General features: G+C 44.7%; 1 protein-coding gene across 1 annotated transcript in view; it reads left to right on the forward strand.

Annotated features, from left to right (window-relative positions):
* Positions 1-13,183, forward strand: part of SH2D4B (SH2 domain containing 4B) — a 116,829-nt gene that overhangs the window by 12,209 nt on the left and 91,437 nt on the right. Inside the window, exons 2-3 of the mRNA XM_019556328.1 lie at positions 11,144-11,303; positions 12,551-12,698. Coding sequence (XP_019411873.1) covers positions 11,144-11,303; positions 12,551-12,698 — 308 coding nt within the window. The remainder of the gene's footprint in view (positions 1-11,143; positions 11,304-12,550; positions 12,699-13,183) is intronic.

Here is a 13,183-nt window from a genome sequence, read left to right on the forward strand (position 1 = left end):
GTTAAGGAACACATGGACTTTGAATGGTGATTGGCTAAGTCGTACTTTTTATCCAAGTTGTACATATCACAGAAAATGGTACTATGTGCTGTCCCCTTTCTTTCCCATATGCACAAGCATGTGCGTAACCTTCAGTAGCAGATCACATGCATCTCTGGGCAGGAAAATATTAGTAAAAAAAGAGTGGACAGATTATACAGCCCCTATGCTTTGTCCAGTCTGTTAGGGCAGTGGTTTCCAAACTTTTTTGATCGCGCACCCATATCAGTAAAAAATTTTTGAGCATGCACCCCCTATATATGTATATTTATATTTTTTTATATATATATATGTATATATAAAAAAATAGAAGTTCTAATATTTTCTTCCTGCACCCCAATGGATCATCTTGCGCATCCCCTGGGGTGCGTGCACCCCACTTCAGAGGCCACTGTGTTAGGGAATTACCCAGGAAGAATCTGAGATAAAACTTGGGTAAACTGCATCAATTTAGGTGGTGTTTAAGTGATGTTGTAGCTTTGAAAGTCCAAGAAATATGCAAGAGGCAAGGATTCTTGTGGGTTTTATTTTTTATTGGACTAACTGGGATAGACTTAGATAAATTTGGGATAGGCTTAGATAAGTTTTTAGGTTCCACAGTACCCATCTTCAGGTCTCTGGGAAAGAAGCAGATACTAGCTTTTCTGTATCTGTTTTATCCCCAGAGACTTGAGGAGGGTTTCATTGTACCACAAAGCTTGTCCAGGTCCACAAACTTGTTCTAATAAAACATATCCTACACAAATCCTTGTCTCTTGCATCAATTTAGGTGACAGTTATCCACTTCTCTTCCTGGATAGCCACTGACTGAGGCTCAGAAAGAGTCACTTGCTGGGTGTGCTACCCATGATATTCTATCTGCTGTTGATTCTGACGTAACTAACAGTGGGAGAGTTTACATGAGATACTTAATATGCAGAAGAATAATTCTACTGTGCGTTAGCATGGTGGGCAAAGCAAAGTAGATTGTCTAGTGCGCAGTAGCATCACCAAAAATGTCCATCTGTGTTAATGCTCAGTAGTGCCAAATATGGCACATTAAGTTAGTACCTGTCATTACAGGTACTAAACTTAATGTACCGTAATTATGGTGCATTATTGAGCATGCAGATGTGCCCAGTGGTATACAAATTGCACCAAAGCATGGGTGTGTTTGCCCATTCACTCAAATAAGACAACGAGAGGAACTAGTTTTTCCTCCATATTTCAAACATATCTATGTGAAAAACACTTGCAAAAACTTGCAAGTAGAGCTAGGTAAGCAATAATATTTTTATTTATTTGCTCTTTTTAATGTGTGTGATTAGTCTTTTTTTTTTGCAGACAAAAAGTACCTAACTTATAGTGTTGGTAACATTAATGAAATAAAGTTGGTGGATAATTCTATGGCAGATGATCTTGCTAGATCTTTTAATTTGAATATACAAACAATTAGGAAAATACCAATAGTCAGCTGTGGTGAAGTTTTTCTAGGACCTAAGCATCCCTGTCTCACCTGAATTTATTTAGCTGACTAGAAGAATTTATTAGACCTGTAGAATGCAGATTATACTTACACAGGTAAACAAAACATGATAGAGAGTCAATTTATTACAGCACATAAAAGTACATCTACTCCAGTGAATGTAGTAGCTTGGTGCAAGTAAGCTTAGAGAGGCTGAGTCCAAGTTTCTCTGGCCCACAACCTTCTATTTCTAACTTAAGCCTGAGCATAACTTGCCCGACTGTAGCAAATGTAACTTGGAATAGAAACGCACATAGCCTGTAGATTTTCCAAATCCAACATGTAAACTTTGAAGATGGAAATGTCCTTAGTTCTGAAGGGAGTGTGAGAGCTGTCGATAAAAACTTATGCAAAACACACTATGCTTTAATTAACGTATATCTGGTGTCTGTGTTCAGAAAGAACAAAACATTCCCCCAGAAGCTGCAGTGTCTGAAAACTACAAAGGAAAACAGGCTGATTAGCCTGGCGCTGGAGCTAAATGCTGATGCAGCCCAATTCAAATGCAGAACAAGTTTCAGGAGGGTTTAACCTCCTTCTAGAAATCATAGTAGAGGAGTAGAAAGAAAAGGAATATTTTATGCAGAGATGATAAATAGGTCAAAGAGTATGAGTACAAAGCTTTTCAGCTAGTGAACAGGGGCATGGCTTGCTGTAGAAGGCATCTGTAACCATCAAGCATAGGTACTGTGGTGGGGAGCCAAACTACAAAGAAATGAAGATTTTATGAATGGAAATGGAAGGTTTTGTTAGAAAAGGTAGCGCTTGAATGTCACTTGGTGTTTGAGGTTCAATATTACTGATTCTCTAACTTTTCTAAAAGATGTAATGTAATTGGCTTGTAGTATTCTATAGAATAGAATGGAAGCAGAGTTACCATCACGCTCTCTCTTTGCTAGGCCAGAATGTAACCTGTGGCTGAGGAACAGCACAGCTGGGAGATTTGACACCAAATTGGGTTTCTAATGGACTCTGGCGTAGTTCCCTATCAAAAACAGGAGATGGATAACAAATGGGAATTGTCAGAAATGCCATAATTGTTAAAACAATGATAAATGAGCATGAATGAAGGAAGCTGACTCCAGCAATATTGCATCAACTTCTGCCACCATTATTTTAAACTGCTTTTAATTAGCAGCAGGCATGCAAATGAATCCAGGTAAAAATGAAAACGCCTATAAAAAGAAAACTGTATTTCTGTCCTGCTTAGCAGAAACAGTGAAGGAAATAGATGCTTCTCATGAATTTCAGTGAATGTCAATTCCTTTCTGCAATATGGAAAAGGTAGCTCAAAAGTTAAACCCAGATGTTTGTATCTCACTGGGTGCGCCCACACGTTGCTGTATGCAATGCACTATGTTGCTGTATAGTGTCCTATGGTGACAGAGATCACGTGGAGCTACACATGATCACCTACTACATCACTGTAGTGGTGCGCTCTACACTTAAAGCGTGTCGATACAGTGACATAGCAGGCAAATTTAAGCATGCATCACTTGTATGCCGCTACTGCATTGTGCTTTAGTAATTCCATAAAGGAAGTACTAAAGCATGGTGCCGTAGTGACGTTGCCATACAGTGTCGTGTAGATGCACCCACTGAATACTGGGCTTCCCCGCCATGGCCTTTCAGGTTGTGTTTATATATGTCTGATAGAAGTTTCCATATTTTTCTGACAGTTCTTAACCATAATACTAGCATTTCTTATTTACACTAGGGTTATCCAAAGTATGGCTTCAAGGCCAAGTGCAGTCTGCAGTTGCCTAAAATTATATCTTAAATTGACAAGGTGGAGATCTTTTTAAAGGCAAGATCTTTGAGCTTACTATTGGTCTCTAAGGTCTTGTCTTATTGTTTCTTTGCTGTGAACTCAAGCCAAAATCAGTTTCTATTAATCTACCATAGAAATTGCTATATAAGTCTAACAAATGCCATGGTTCAAATGACAAGCTTCTGTGTGCATGTTTGCGATAATAGGCATACACATTTTCATGCACATTAAGTGTACCTTTATGTTTGCAGAAAGTTATAAATATAGACTCCTTAGTGTAGCAATTATTGGATGCTTGTATGTTATACCAAAGATAGGTTGAGTGGGTACTAGTAACAGGACAAAAACCAAGAAACAAATTTACAGCCATGCCAGCAGTGTACATTTTTACAGGAAGTGGAAAACAAGCAGAGAGAAGTCTGTTAACAGAAATAATTTGCTTTGCAGGAGTTTATGCTAGTGCCTGTGACTGAGTGAATTCTTTAAATGAATAAATGGTAGAGGACTAGAGCTGTTAAATTTTAGAATCTAAATACTTGAGATATAGAAGATCTGGTAATTTATCCAGTCCATTCCCATGCTTAAACAGGATTTTTTTTTTTATAATGCATTCAGTTTAAGGGTTCTAGACAGTCTAATTTTTCATTATTTCCTGTGGAAGATTATTTCACAGCCTACCACAGGCTGGGTTGGAAGAGAGAACTCTTGTGGTTAAGGGGATGGCAGACCTGCTTTGTAATCCCTGACTTTGAATCAGACTTCCTGTATGATTTCAGTAATCTGTTTGTCAAATGGGAATAAAAATAATGCCCTTTTCTCTGTTATATCTGTTTAGATTTTAAGTTTTTATGGTCTTTTCTTGTTAGAGCTTGTTGAAATATCTCAACTGAAAATAATCACACAAACTGCCATTTCATCACAAACATTTTTTTTTGCAGGAAACTAATGCATGAGTCATTTTGAAATATTTTCATTTAATTTGATTTATTAGTGCTTTCCTTTACAAATAATTACTTTGGGTACATACAGACATTACACTTTCATCCACCTAACTAGGATTCAGTCAGTTTTTAAGTGCTGATCTGTATAGACATTTGGGGAGGTTAGACCAGGGCCAACTAGATCTAATTTAGTTCATCTGAGGAGGTGCATTAAATTAGATTGGGAATGGGTTAGTTCAGTCTAATGAACACCTCTAAATGATTGGTGCACAGCTTCAGGGCTGGGAAAAACTCAGCTGCTCATCCAGGGTCTCACTATTCCTAACCACCCCACACCCTGGTTAGGCTGTTTTAAAGCCTGTTCCCTGAACCTCTGCAGACCCAACAGCCTCCCTCTTCCCCCTGCCCCCCTGCCAATCCCAGCAGTCCCCCCTATTGGTCCGGTAGTCCTGCTTCCAGTCCTGGCCTCTCTTCCCCTTAACACAACTTACTTATATTGGATTCCCAACCTGGCACCTGGCACCAGAAAATGTCTGCACAAATGGGACCCTATATCCACTCACATGGTTTAAGTAAGCAGGGTGATTGTAGATCAGGTCCTGCAAGTATGTGCATACATTGGGGTAGAAGGGAGACCATGGCTTGAAGAAAAAAAGTGCAGGCTCTACAGACATATTCTCTAAGGATGGAACCTTTGATTCATGAGACTGTATTAATGAGGAGTCTCTGAGACAAGGTTAATAATTTAGTGGTGTAGGAAATCTAAAGAAGTATGAAAAGAAAGTTTGCTCACCCCATGGGGGTCTATTTAGTTGTCAGCTTGCGATTATGCTGTCAACTTGCTATATTCACAAATGAGCAAAAGAAGGGAAAACATTTTAGAACAACAGGGAAATTTGACTTACCACAGCTCCTGTGCTGATTAGGTTCAAGGGTTATTAATCAGTATGGGGAAAAGTTGTAAAGCATGTACTTCAAAAAAAAAGTTATAAACCCACAGAAGGTGAAAAAAGAGTTTTGAGCTATGGGAGACTTGCTTGGTTTTTCCCTATGACATCTGAGCATGTGTCAGACTGGAAATAAGAAGGAGGAAATAATAATAATCACAATGATAATAATAATAGTAGCAAAGTTTAGCCTGCCTGGAAGAGGAGAATGGGCATTTGTTTACTACTTACAGTGGAAGAGCAGACTGGTGGCTGGGATCAAGGAGAGGGAGTGACAGTTTCCTAGCTGATCCTCCCTGAGGAAAAGCTGAGTCTGCCAGCCATGATGATAGATCCAAGAAAGGATAGAGAATCTGATGTTTCTTTTGGGTGTGTGTGTTGAATTTTGGTACTGTGGAGAAGGTGGAACTTTTATGTAATCCAGTTTCAGGACTAGACCACCTTGGTCTCAAAGACCTTGGAAATTGGGTGTTGTAACTAACAGATCAGGAGGCAGAAGAATGCCTGTGTCATCTCATCCCATGACCAAGCTGTCATCTTGGCTATATATGACCTCAGTGGAGTTTCCTTTGTTCAACAGACTTTGCATTTCAGAGATTGACTAATGCCTGTTATTGTGCATTCAGCCAAGTGTGTGCACAGATCCTGTCCATAGGTCATGAGAGCTCTGTTGGTAGACTTTTGTATTGCTTTGCAATGTGCTACTACCGATCATATAGCAGTTTTGTGACTACATCTATCATATTAACATCTAGAGGCACAACTGGAGTTTAAAACCCATTGCACAACTTGCATATTCCTTTGGGGAGGGGCAAAGGGAGGAGTAAATCAATGCAATAACAATTACAATTCAGACTAGACCACTTCCTCTTTGAATTAAAGCTCCTTTTGGGAAAATGTTGGGAAAATGTTTGTAAAAAATTTTGGGAAAATGTTTGTAAAAAAACCCAGCCTCTTAGCATCATAGTTTTAGCTATCAATCTTGTATTTATTTATTTAAAGAAGAAAAAATGGTTTTTACCATAAATAACAAAAAAGCACATTTCAAGAGATTTATAACATCATCTGATAATCAAAAATATTGTGTAGGAATTTCAAACTGAAGTTTTAAAAGTTTTGTTTGGCATGTCTTCCATGATTTTTTTTTTTTTTAGGTTTGTGCACAGTAAGGCTGTGAGATGACACTTGAATTTTACAGAACTTTTACCGTATTTTATGCCAAAGTTTTAACCCTACCTCTTGGGTACATCTACATGCACATTTGTTGTGGCACTAGTTTACTTGAGAGTAAATTACTTGTGGTGCCAGGAAAGCATATAAATATGCAGGAAAACGGGAGCAAATTTGCTGCTGATCTGCTCTGCCTTCCCCTGTCACCACCGGGGGGAGCTCTAGGCTCTGGCTGCAGTTGCAGCTGCCAGGAGATGGCATCCCTCTTGAAAAGGCAGCCCCTCTTGCTGCTCTCTGGCCAGCCACTTCGCTGGCCAGAAGCAGCATGCCCAGCAAAGGGACAGCATGTAGCAGCACTCTCCTCAGTGCCTTTGTCTCTCTGTGCTACGGCTGCTCCAGCCCCTGCCCCTGGCAGGGATGATCAGCACCTTGTGCTCCTGCTGGCCCACCATACTGGCCACCACCTGGTCTTGCCTTTCCCAGCTCCCCCATTTGCAGCAGCCGACTGTCCGCCTGCTGTGCACTTTCCCAGGACCACTGCTGTGCACCTACCACCTCAACCCTGTCCGTCTGGCCGGATCCCACCAGAGATGCTTCTGATGGGTCTGTGATGGCACTGCTGGGGCCACCATTGCCCTCCTAGGCCTCCAGCCATGTCACCTCTGGGCCTGTTGGCCAGCCAGAATTGGTGGTGCCATATCATCCAGCACACCTGGAATGATGAGCAGTGGCTGGAGGCATTCTGCATGAGCCTGGGCCACCTTCTGGGACATCCTGGAGCAGCTCCAGCCCCACCTGGAGTGGCAGCACACTGCCATGTGGCCGCCCTCCCCATGGACCCAGCTGGCCCTTGCCCTTCCAAAGCTGGCCACGCCTGTCAGCCAGCCTGTGGAACATTGGCTACCTGTTTGGTGTGGGCAAGGCCACTGCTGGGGAAGCCATCCTGGAGGTGTGCAGTGCCCTCTAGGACAGGCTGGGGGACTTGCTCAGGCAGCAGGCAGACTGTGCTCTGCATGCATGACCCCCTGGTGGTGGTGACAGGGTTCCGTGCCCTGGGATTATTATAGTGCATTGGGCCCTGGATGGGACCCACATCCCTGTCACCTGCCTACCCCACAGAGACCGCTCCTACTACAGCCAGAGGGGCTTTCACTCTGTGATGCTCCAGGTAATCGTGGACCCCCACAGGGCCTTTATACATATAAGCATGGGTTGGGTGTGCAGTACCTACAGTGCTCATATATTCCAGAACTCCAGCCTGGCAGGCCTGGTGGAGAGTGGGTGCTACACTCTGGGGGTGCTGGACCTGTAGCTGGGTGCCATGGTGGTTCCACCCCTCTTCATCAGGGACCCTACCTACTGACTCTTGCCTTGGCTCATGCAGCCCTACACTGGTCATCTGGACCCTTTCCAGGCCCACTTCAATTGCTGCCTGGACCAGACCAGTGTCCTAGTTCAGTGCACATTTGGCTACCTCAAGGGACAGGCACACCCTGATGGCCCACCTCAAGTTCACCAAGGACAACCTCCCCCGGGTCATCATCACAGCTTGTGTACTACCTAACATGTGTGAGACCCAGAGGGAGCTCTTCAATGAGACCTGGGTAGAGGAGGTGTGGTGCATGTAGGATGTCTGGCAGCAGGAGTACCACCTGTGGTGGCAGTGGCGGACTACTTACCCTGTCCTGAGGCCCCAGGAAAGCTGCACACCTTCCAGCTGAGGCCAGGGCAGCAGATGCATGGCTAATCACCTCCTTGAGCATTCTGCACTCTAGCCCATCTGCACCACCACTCACTGCCCCCCTCCCCCCCCCCCCCCCTTGCCCCAGTGCCACACACACTGCAGGAAGGTCTCACAAGAACAAGTTTTTATTCCCCTCATATCAAACGCCTCCCCCCCACCCCGCTTCCCTAAAAAAAAAGAGTCCCTCTACCACCCACCTTCTTCCTCATGAAAACATTGTTCAATGTTCAGCGGCTTGGGCAGCCTGGGGTGGGAGGCTGTGCAGTGGGAATGTGTAGGGGGCAGAACCCAGGGACAGGAAGCCATCACCCCGGCCTCTGGCCACTCCCGCATGGGTTCACATGCTGCAGTGGGTGCAGTAAGCTGGGAGCTCACCCAGCATGAGTGGCTTTCCCTCTGGCAGCCAGTGTCCAGGGCCAGCAGGGCCATCATGTGTTCCTGGCCTCACTGCAGGGAGCTCCAGTTCTGTGCCTGCTTGGAGGTGGGGTAAGTGGTGGGGCTGGGCCCAGGTCAGGGAGTTTGCTGGTGCTAGACCTGGGGCAGGGGCCAGGCCAGGAGATCCTGGCTGCTGGAGGCAGTGCAGGACCTCCTCCCAGGCCCAGGCAGGGGCCTGCTGCTCCATGGCGGGTGGCTGCCAGGGGGTAGGTGGGGATAGGGTCTGGAGCCGGACAGCAGGCAGCATGGAATGTGACTGTCAGGGCCAGAATGGTGTCTAGCACCTGGCGATCATCATCCATAGCCTGCACTACCCAGGCCAGGATGGTGTTCTGTTCCCACAGGGCCTCTACCTGCTTGTACTCCAGGGCAAGGAACTGTACCCAGAACTCCTGGTCTACCTGGTAGTGTGCCTTCTCTCACCAGCACCATGTCTCCTCATGGGTGATGTTCTCTGTCTGCCACCTGTACCAAGCATCCCCCAGATGGTCCTCTGATGCCGTTATCAGGTGGTCCAGGAGGAGAATCCTGCCCAGGGTCCTCCTCTTGTGGAGCAGGCATATCCGCTGGGTTCCATCCCTGGGTGGTAGCATCCCTGAGGCTGCATTCCAGCTGCCAAGGTGGCTTCTCCACTGAGTGCAGCTGTAGGTCCTATAGAGCCATGAGACAGAAGCTGTGAGAGTTTGTAACATTTCAGAGATAAAATGCTTTATACCAGGGGCCATGTAGTGCCCAACCTCAGATCAGGGGTCAGGTGTGCACAGATGGCTAGGGACCAGAGTAAGTTGGCTTGGCAGGCCTGGGCCCATGTGGCCACCATCCAAGACCCTGTCCCTGCTCACTCCCCTGGGGCCAGCAAGCCACTGGATGCTGGTGATGAGTAGTCTGCCTCCCTCGCCTCGTTCCCAGGGTGGGACAGGACAGGCTTCAGACAGCACCTGCTGCCATGGCTCCAGACCCCGCTCCCTCTCCCCCCACTCCAGCAGGCCAACTGCTCTGCTGTGCTGCTTCCCAGCCCATAGCTGCCAGGCTTTGGGGGATGTGGGGCTCTGGGAAGACTGGGATGAGGAGCTTCCCGTGTCCCCGCTGTCCCCACCAGGGTCTTTTCTAGGGAGACACCCCCCCATGCTGCCACTCTGCTCTGAATGTGGCCCTCCTGTTCATGCCCTGGGTGGTGCATGAGGAGCTTTTTGTGTGGACTGAAGGGCACTGACCCACTATGCCCTGCTGCTGCTAATGGCAATAGTGCCCTGGGTGCACCTGTGCACTTGGTACAGGACCTTGAGCCGCAATGATGTGGGAGGCAGGCCTGGGCTGCCGTGCAACCTCTACTACTTCCTGGAGGGCTACCTGTGGGTGTGCTACATGTCCCTGCCCCCTGCAGCCAAGGAGTATATTGCCACCAGTATTGATGCATTCCTTGGCATGTGACAGGCCTGTGCCCACCTAGCTGTGTGGGCATGGGCTGCTCAATAAAGTTTGTCAGTGTCTCCAATCTCTCTGCATGCTGGGGGTGTAGGGAATCTGGGGCCAGGAGAGTGCAGACGGGCCAGGCAGAAAGGGAGGGCAGGGGCTGGTGCAGGGAGGGGCCTCCCCCTAGAGCAGGGCTTACCATGTGGGTGGGGCTGGTGTGGCTGGTGGCTCCACGTGGTCACAACTGTTGGCAATGGCATGCGGCTCTGGGCAGCAGGGCACAGTGGGAAGGTGCCCAGCTGGGCCCTCCCCCCTTCCCCTGGGGAGAAGCTGGCATTGCTGGTGGCTGGTGGTATCATGGCCGGATGTGCTTCATGGCAGGAGCTGGGGCTGCGGTGCTGTCTCGGGCTCTCGAAGCTGCTGGTGGAGGGTACAGCTGGGGAGCTCAGTGGAATGTGCTGCTGGACACCCAAAGGGCCTTCCCAGGCTGGGACGGGCTTGGGCAGGCCACCCATACTGCTATAGACAGGACAGCTTCAGCCTGGGTCCCAGGGCATAAGTATGTCCATTAGTTGCCTAGCTTGAGGCATGCCCCCTACTGGCAGGGCTGACCCAGCAGCAAATTTGCTCTCGGGTCACACCTATTTGTGTGTAAATTTACTTGTAAGTGTTTTTATTGCATGGTAAGCATGCACATGTGTAGACTCACGTGCTTACTTTGTACTAAACTGCACTTCTGCACAGTTAAATGTCTCGTGTAGATGCACCCCTTAAGCCTCTTTTAACAAGTGAATTTAGATCATAGGCTTAATATTCCATTATGCCAGAGGTGTCCTGTGAGGTATATCCTGAGGGGTTCCCAGAGGGGCTGGGAATTTAGGGGGTGGAGTGGATGGAGGCAGGGTTTGCTGACAGATCCCTTACTACAGAGCCCCACCAGGGTTACATGTTGGTGGGAGTTGGGGTTGGGGTAGGGGTGTGGGATGAGCAGCAGCAATGCAGGGACAAATGTCTAAGCTACCAGGTACTTCCCATGAGAAGCCCCATGGTTTGGATGTGACCCATGGGCCCAGGTAAGTTTGAGATCCCTGCAGTATGCAATTTAATCTGTATTTATTTCTGAATCTGAGCTAGCTGCCTTATAAGACCTTATCCTGCTTATTTTGGTGGATGTTACAGGTAATGGCAAACGTGTGCAGTGGCTGCATGGAAGTGATGATGAGGTCTGGGTCTGGGTCATGGGAGAAGCTACAGGTGACAAGCCATATGAACAGATTTCTGAAGAACTAATTGCAGAACGAGCCAGGCAGCAAGCCCAGAAGGAGGCAGAAGAATTATGGTAAGGATTTAAGAGTTTGAATTCAGGCTCGATTTTTTGCCATTCACAGCCATTTAGAAAGGTGGCAGGTAATTCTGGGGAAGTATGGTAAGCATATTCTTGTATGCATTTTTTTACTTGAATGGGATTATTTAGATTTAAAAAAAACCCAAAATGCTATATTCAGTTCTAATTCAGATTGAAGCAACTTAATTCTTTTCTACAAAATATAGAAACAAATTATGTTTTTGCAGGAATTTTTGTTTTATTTGAAAAACTGGAAAACAAAGAAACATTCCCACAATTTTTCATTTATTAAAAAATCCCTTTTTTACATTGCTAATTTTCATCTGCTTCTCCACATAGCTTTGGCTGGACTAGATTTGCTCTGATGAACTCCTAAAACCATTAACCTGTTTGCAGAATAAAACTAACCAACCTGCTTTTGAATAACTATTAAATCAGAGATGCCCATTATCAAAAGTTTGTAGCTACAACTGGAGGTTTTTGCACATACATTCTGTTACAGCATTAGCTTTTTTGCAAGTTAGTTTTAATTTTTAGTTCAAGAATAGTAGAACTCATATTGCCATAACTATATTTCTAATAGAGACATCTGTGGCTTTGGGAGTAGTCAGTTGTTTCTGATGCTCAGTGACATTGAGAGAATAGGGTCATTGTAAAGCTTCCAAAAATGGGTATTGAAATGACAAGTTATTCGGTATTTATTCCTTCTCATATCGTTTGTTTTCTGTCCAAACTGTCTGCTGCCCATTTCTAGTTTGCATATTTAATGTGGTATTCAAATTTGTGTTGTTTTTGCCTCTTACATTGTCAGTGGCAATGCACATTCTACAACTGGAATTTAGCAGTGGGTTGTTTTTTTAATATTTAGGCAAAATAAAGATTCCACATTACTTTCCCATATTGCCATGCTGAATTTGCATTGCTAATAGGGGAACTTGTGTTTTTTTTATCAGGAAAAGAAACAGGTTATGGTGTGACTCAAAGACATTCAAGAAGCAGATATCACTAAGAAAATGCTATTTTTATTTACATTTGCTCTGCCTGCTGGGTATTTGCTTGGAACTTGGACTATAGTGCTTCATTTTAGATGCATTTGAATTATTTTCCTGTGTGTTTTCATGCAATCTTGTATATTACTTATTGTCAGTAATCATTGCTTACCTACTGAATAAAGGGCAATTCTCACTTCAGTTATTTTCAATTATGTTCAATTATTTTTATTTTCAAATTATTTTCTGTAGGAGGCAAAAAGAGGCTGAAATTACAAAGAAATTCCGGGATGCTATGGCTAAGGAAAAAGCCAGAATAGTGGCTGAAAAATGGAAAATAGAAATAGAAGACCGAAAAGCAGCCAAACTGATAGAGGAAAAAATTCAAGAAGAATTAAAGGTTTGCACATAATCATCTTTAGTCTCTGTAGTCATTTTTACTTTTCCATATTGATTCACAGAGCCTGTCACCTTCATGCAGTTTATTTCTAAGGACTGAAAAACTGTTGTAGGGTTCCCTCCTGAAATATACAACTAACATCATTGCATTTCCTCGGTACAGCTGGATGAATAATGTACAAAATAATACGTGTCATTCAAAAATATCATGATAGTCATTAAATAGGTTTTTCAATTAACAAGTGAACAATTGTTTAGCTATCTGTGTAATAAATACAAATAGCAAGAATATACCAGGAAAAATGTTTGGAAAATGTCAATACATTTTAGATTAGCTGTTCATGTCTATATTTCACTTCAAAATGCTTTCTCCTTTTTCTTCAATTAAGTAGAAGTTGATCCTGTTCCTATTAATTATATGAATGAGGGAGTCAACTGATTTAATAGCTCATTGTTCTTCACTCCACACGTGTTAACAAGTATCTC

The sequence above is a fragment of the Crocodylus porosus genome, unplaced genomic scaffold, assembly GCF_001723895.1.
Source record: "Crocodylus porosus isolate Cpor-Errol unplaced genomic scaffold, CroPor_comp1, whole genome shotgun sequence".
Lineage (NCBI taxonomy): Eukaryota > Metazoa > Chordata > Crocodylia > Crocodylidae > Crocodylus > Crocodylus porosus.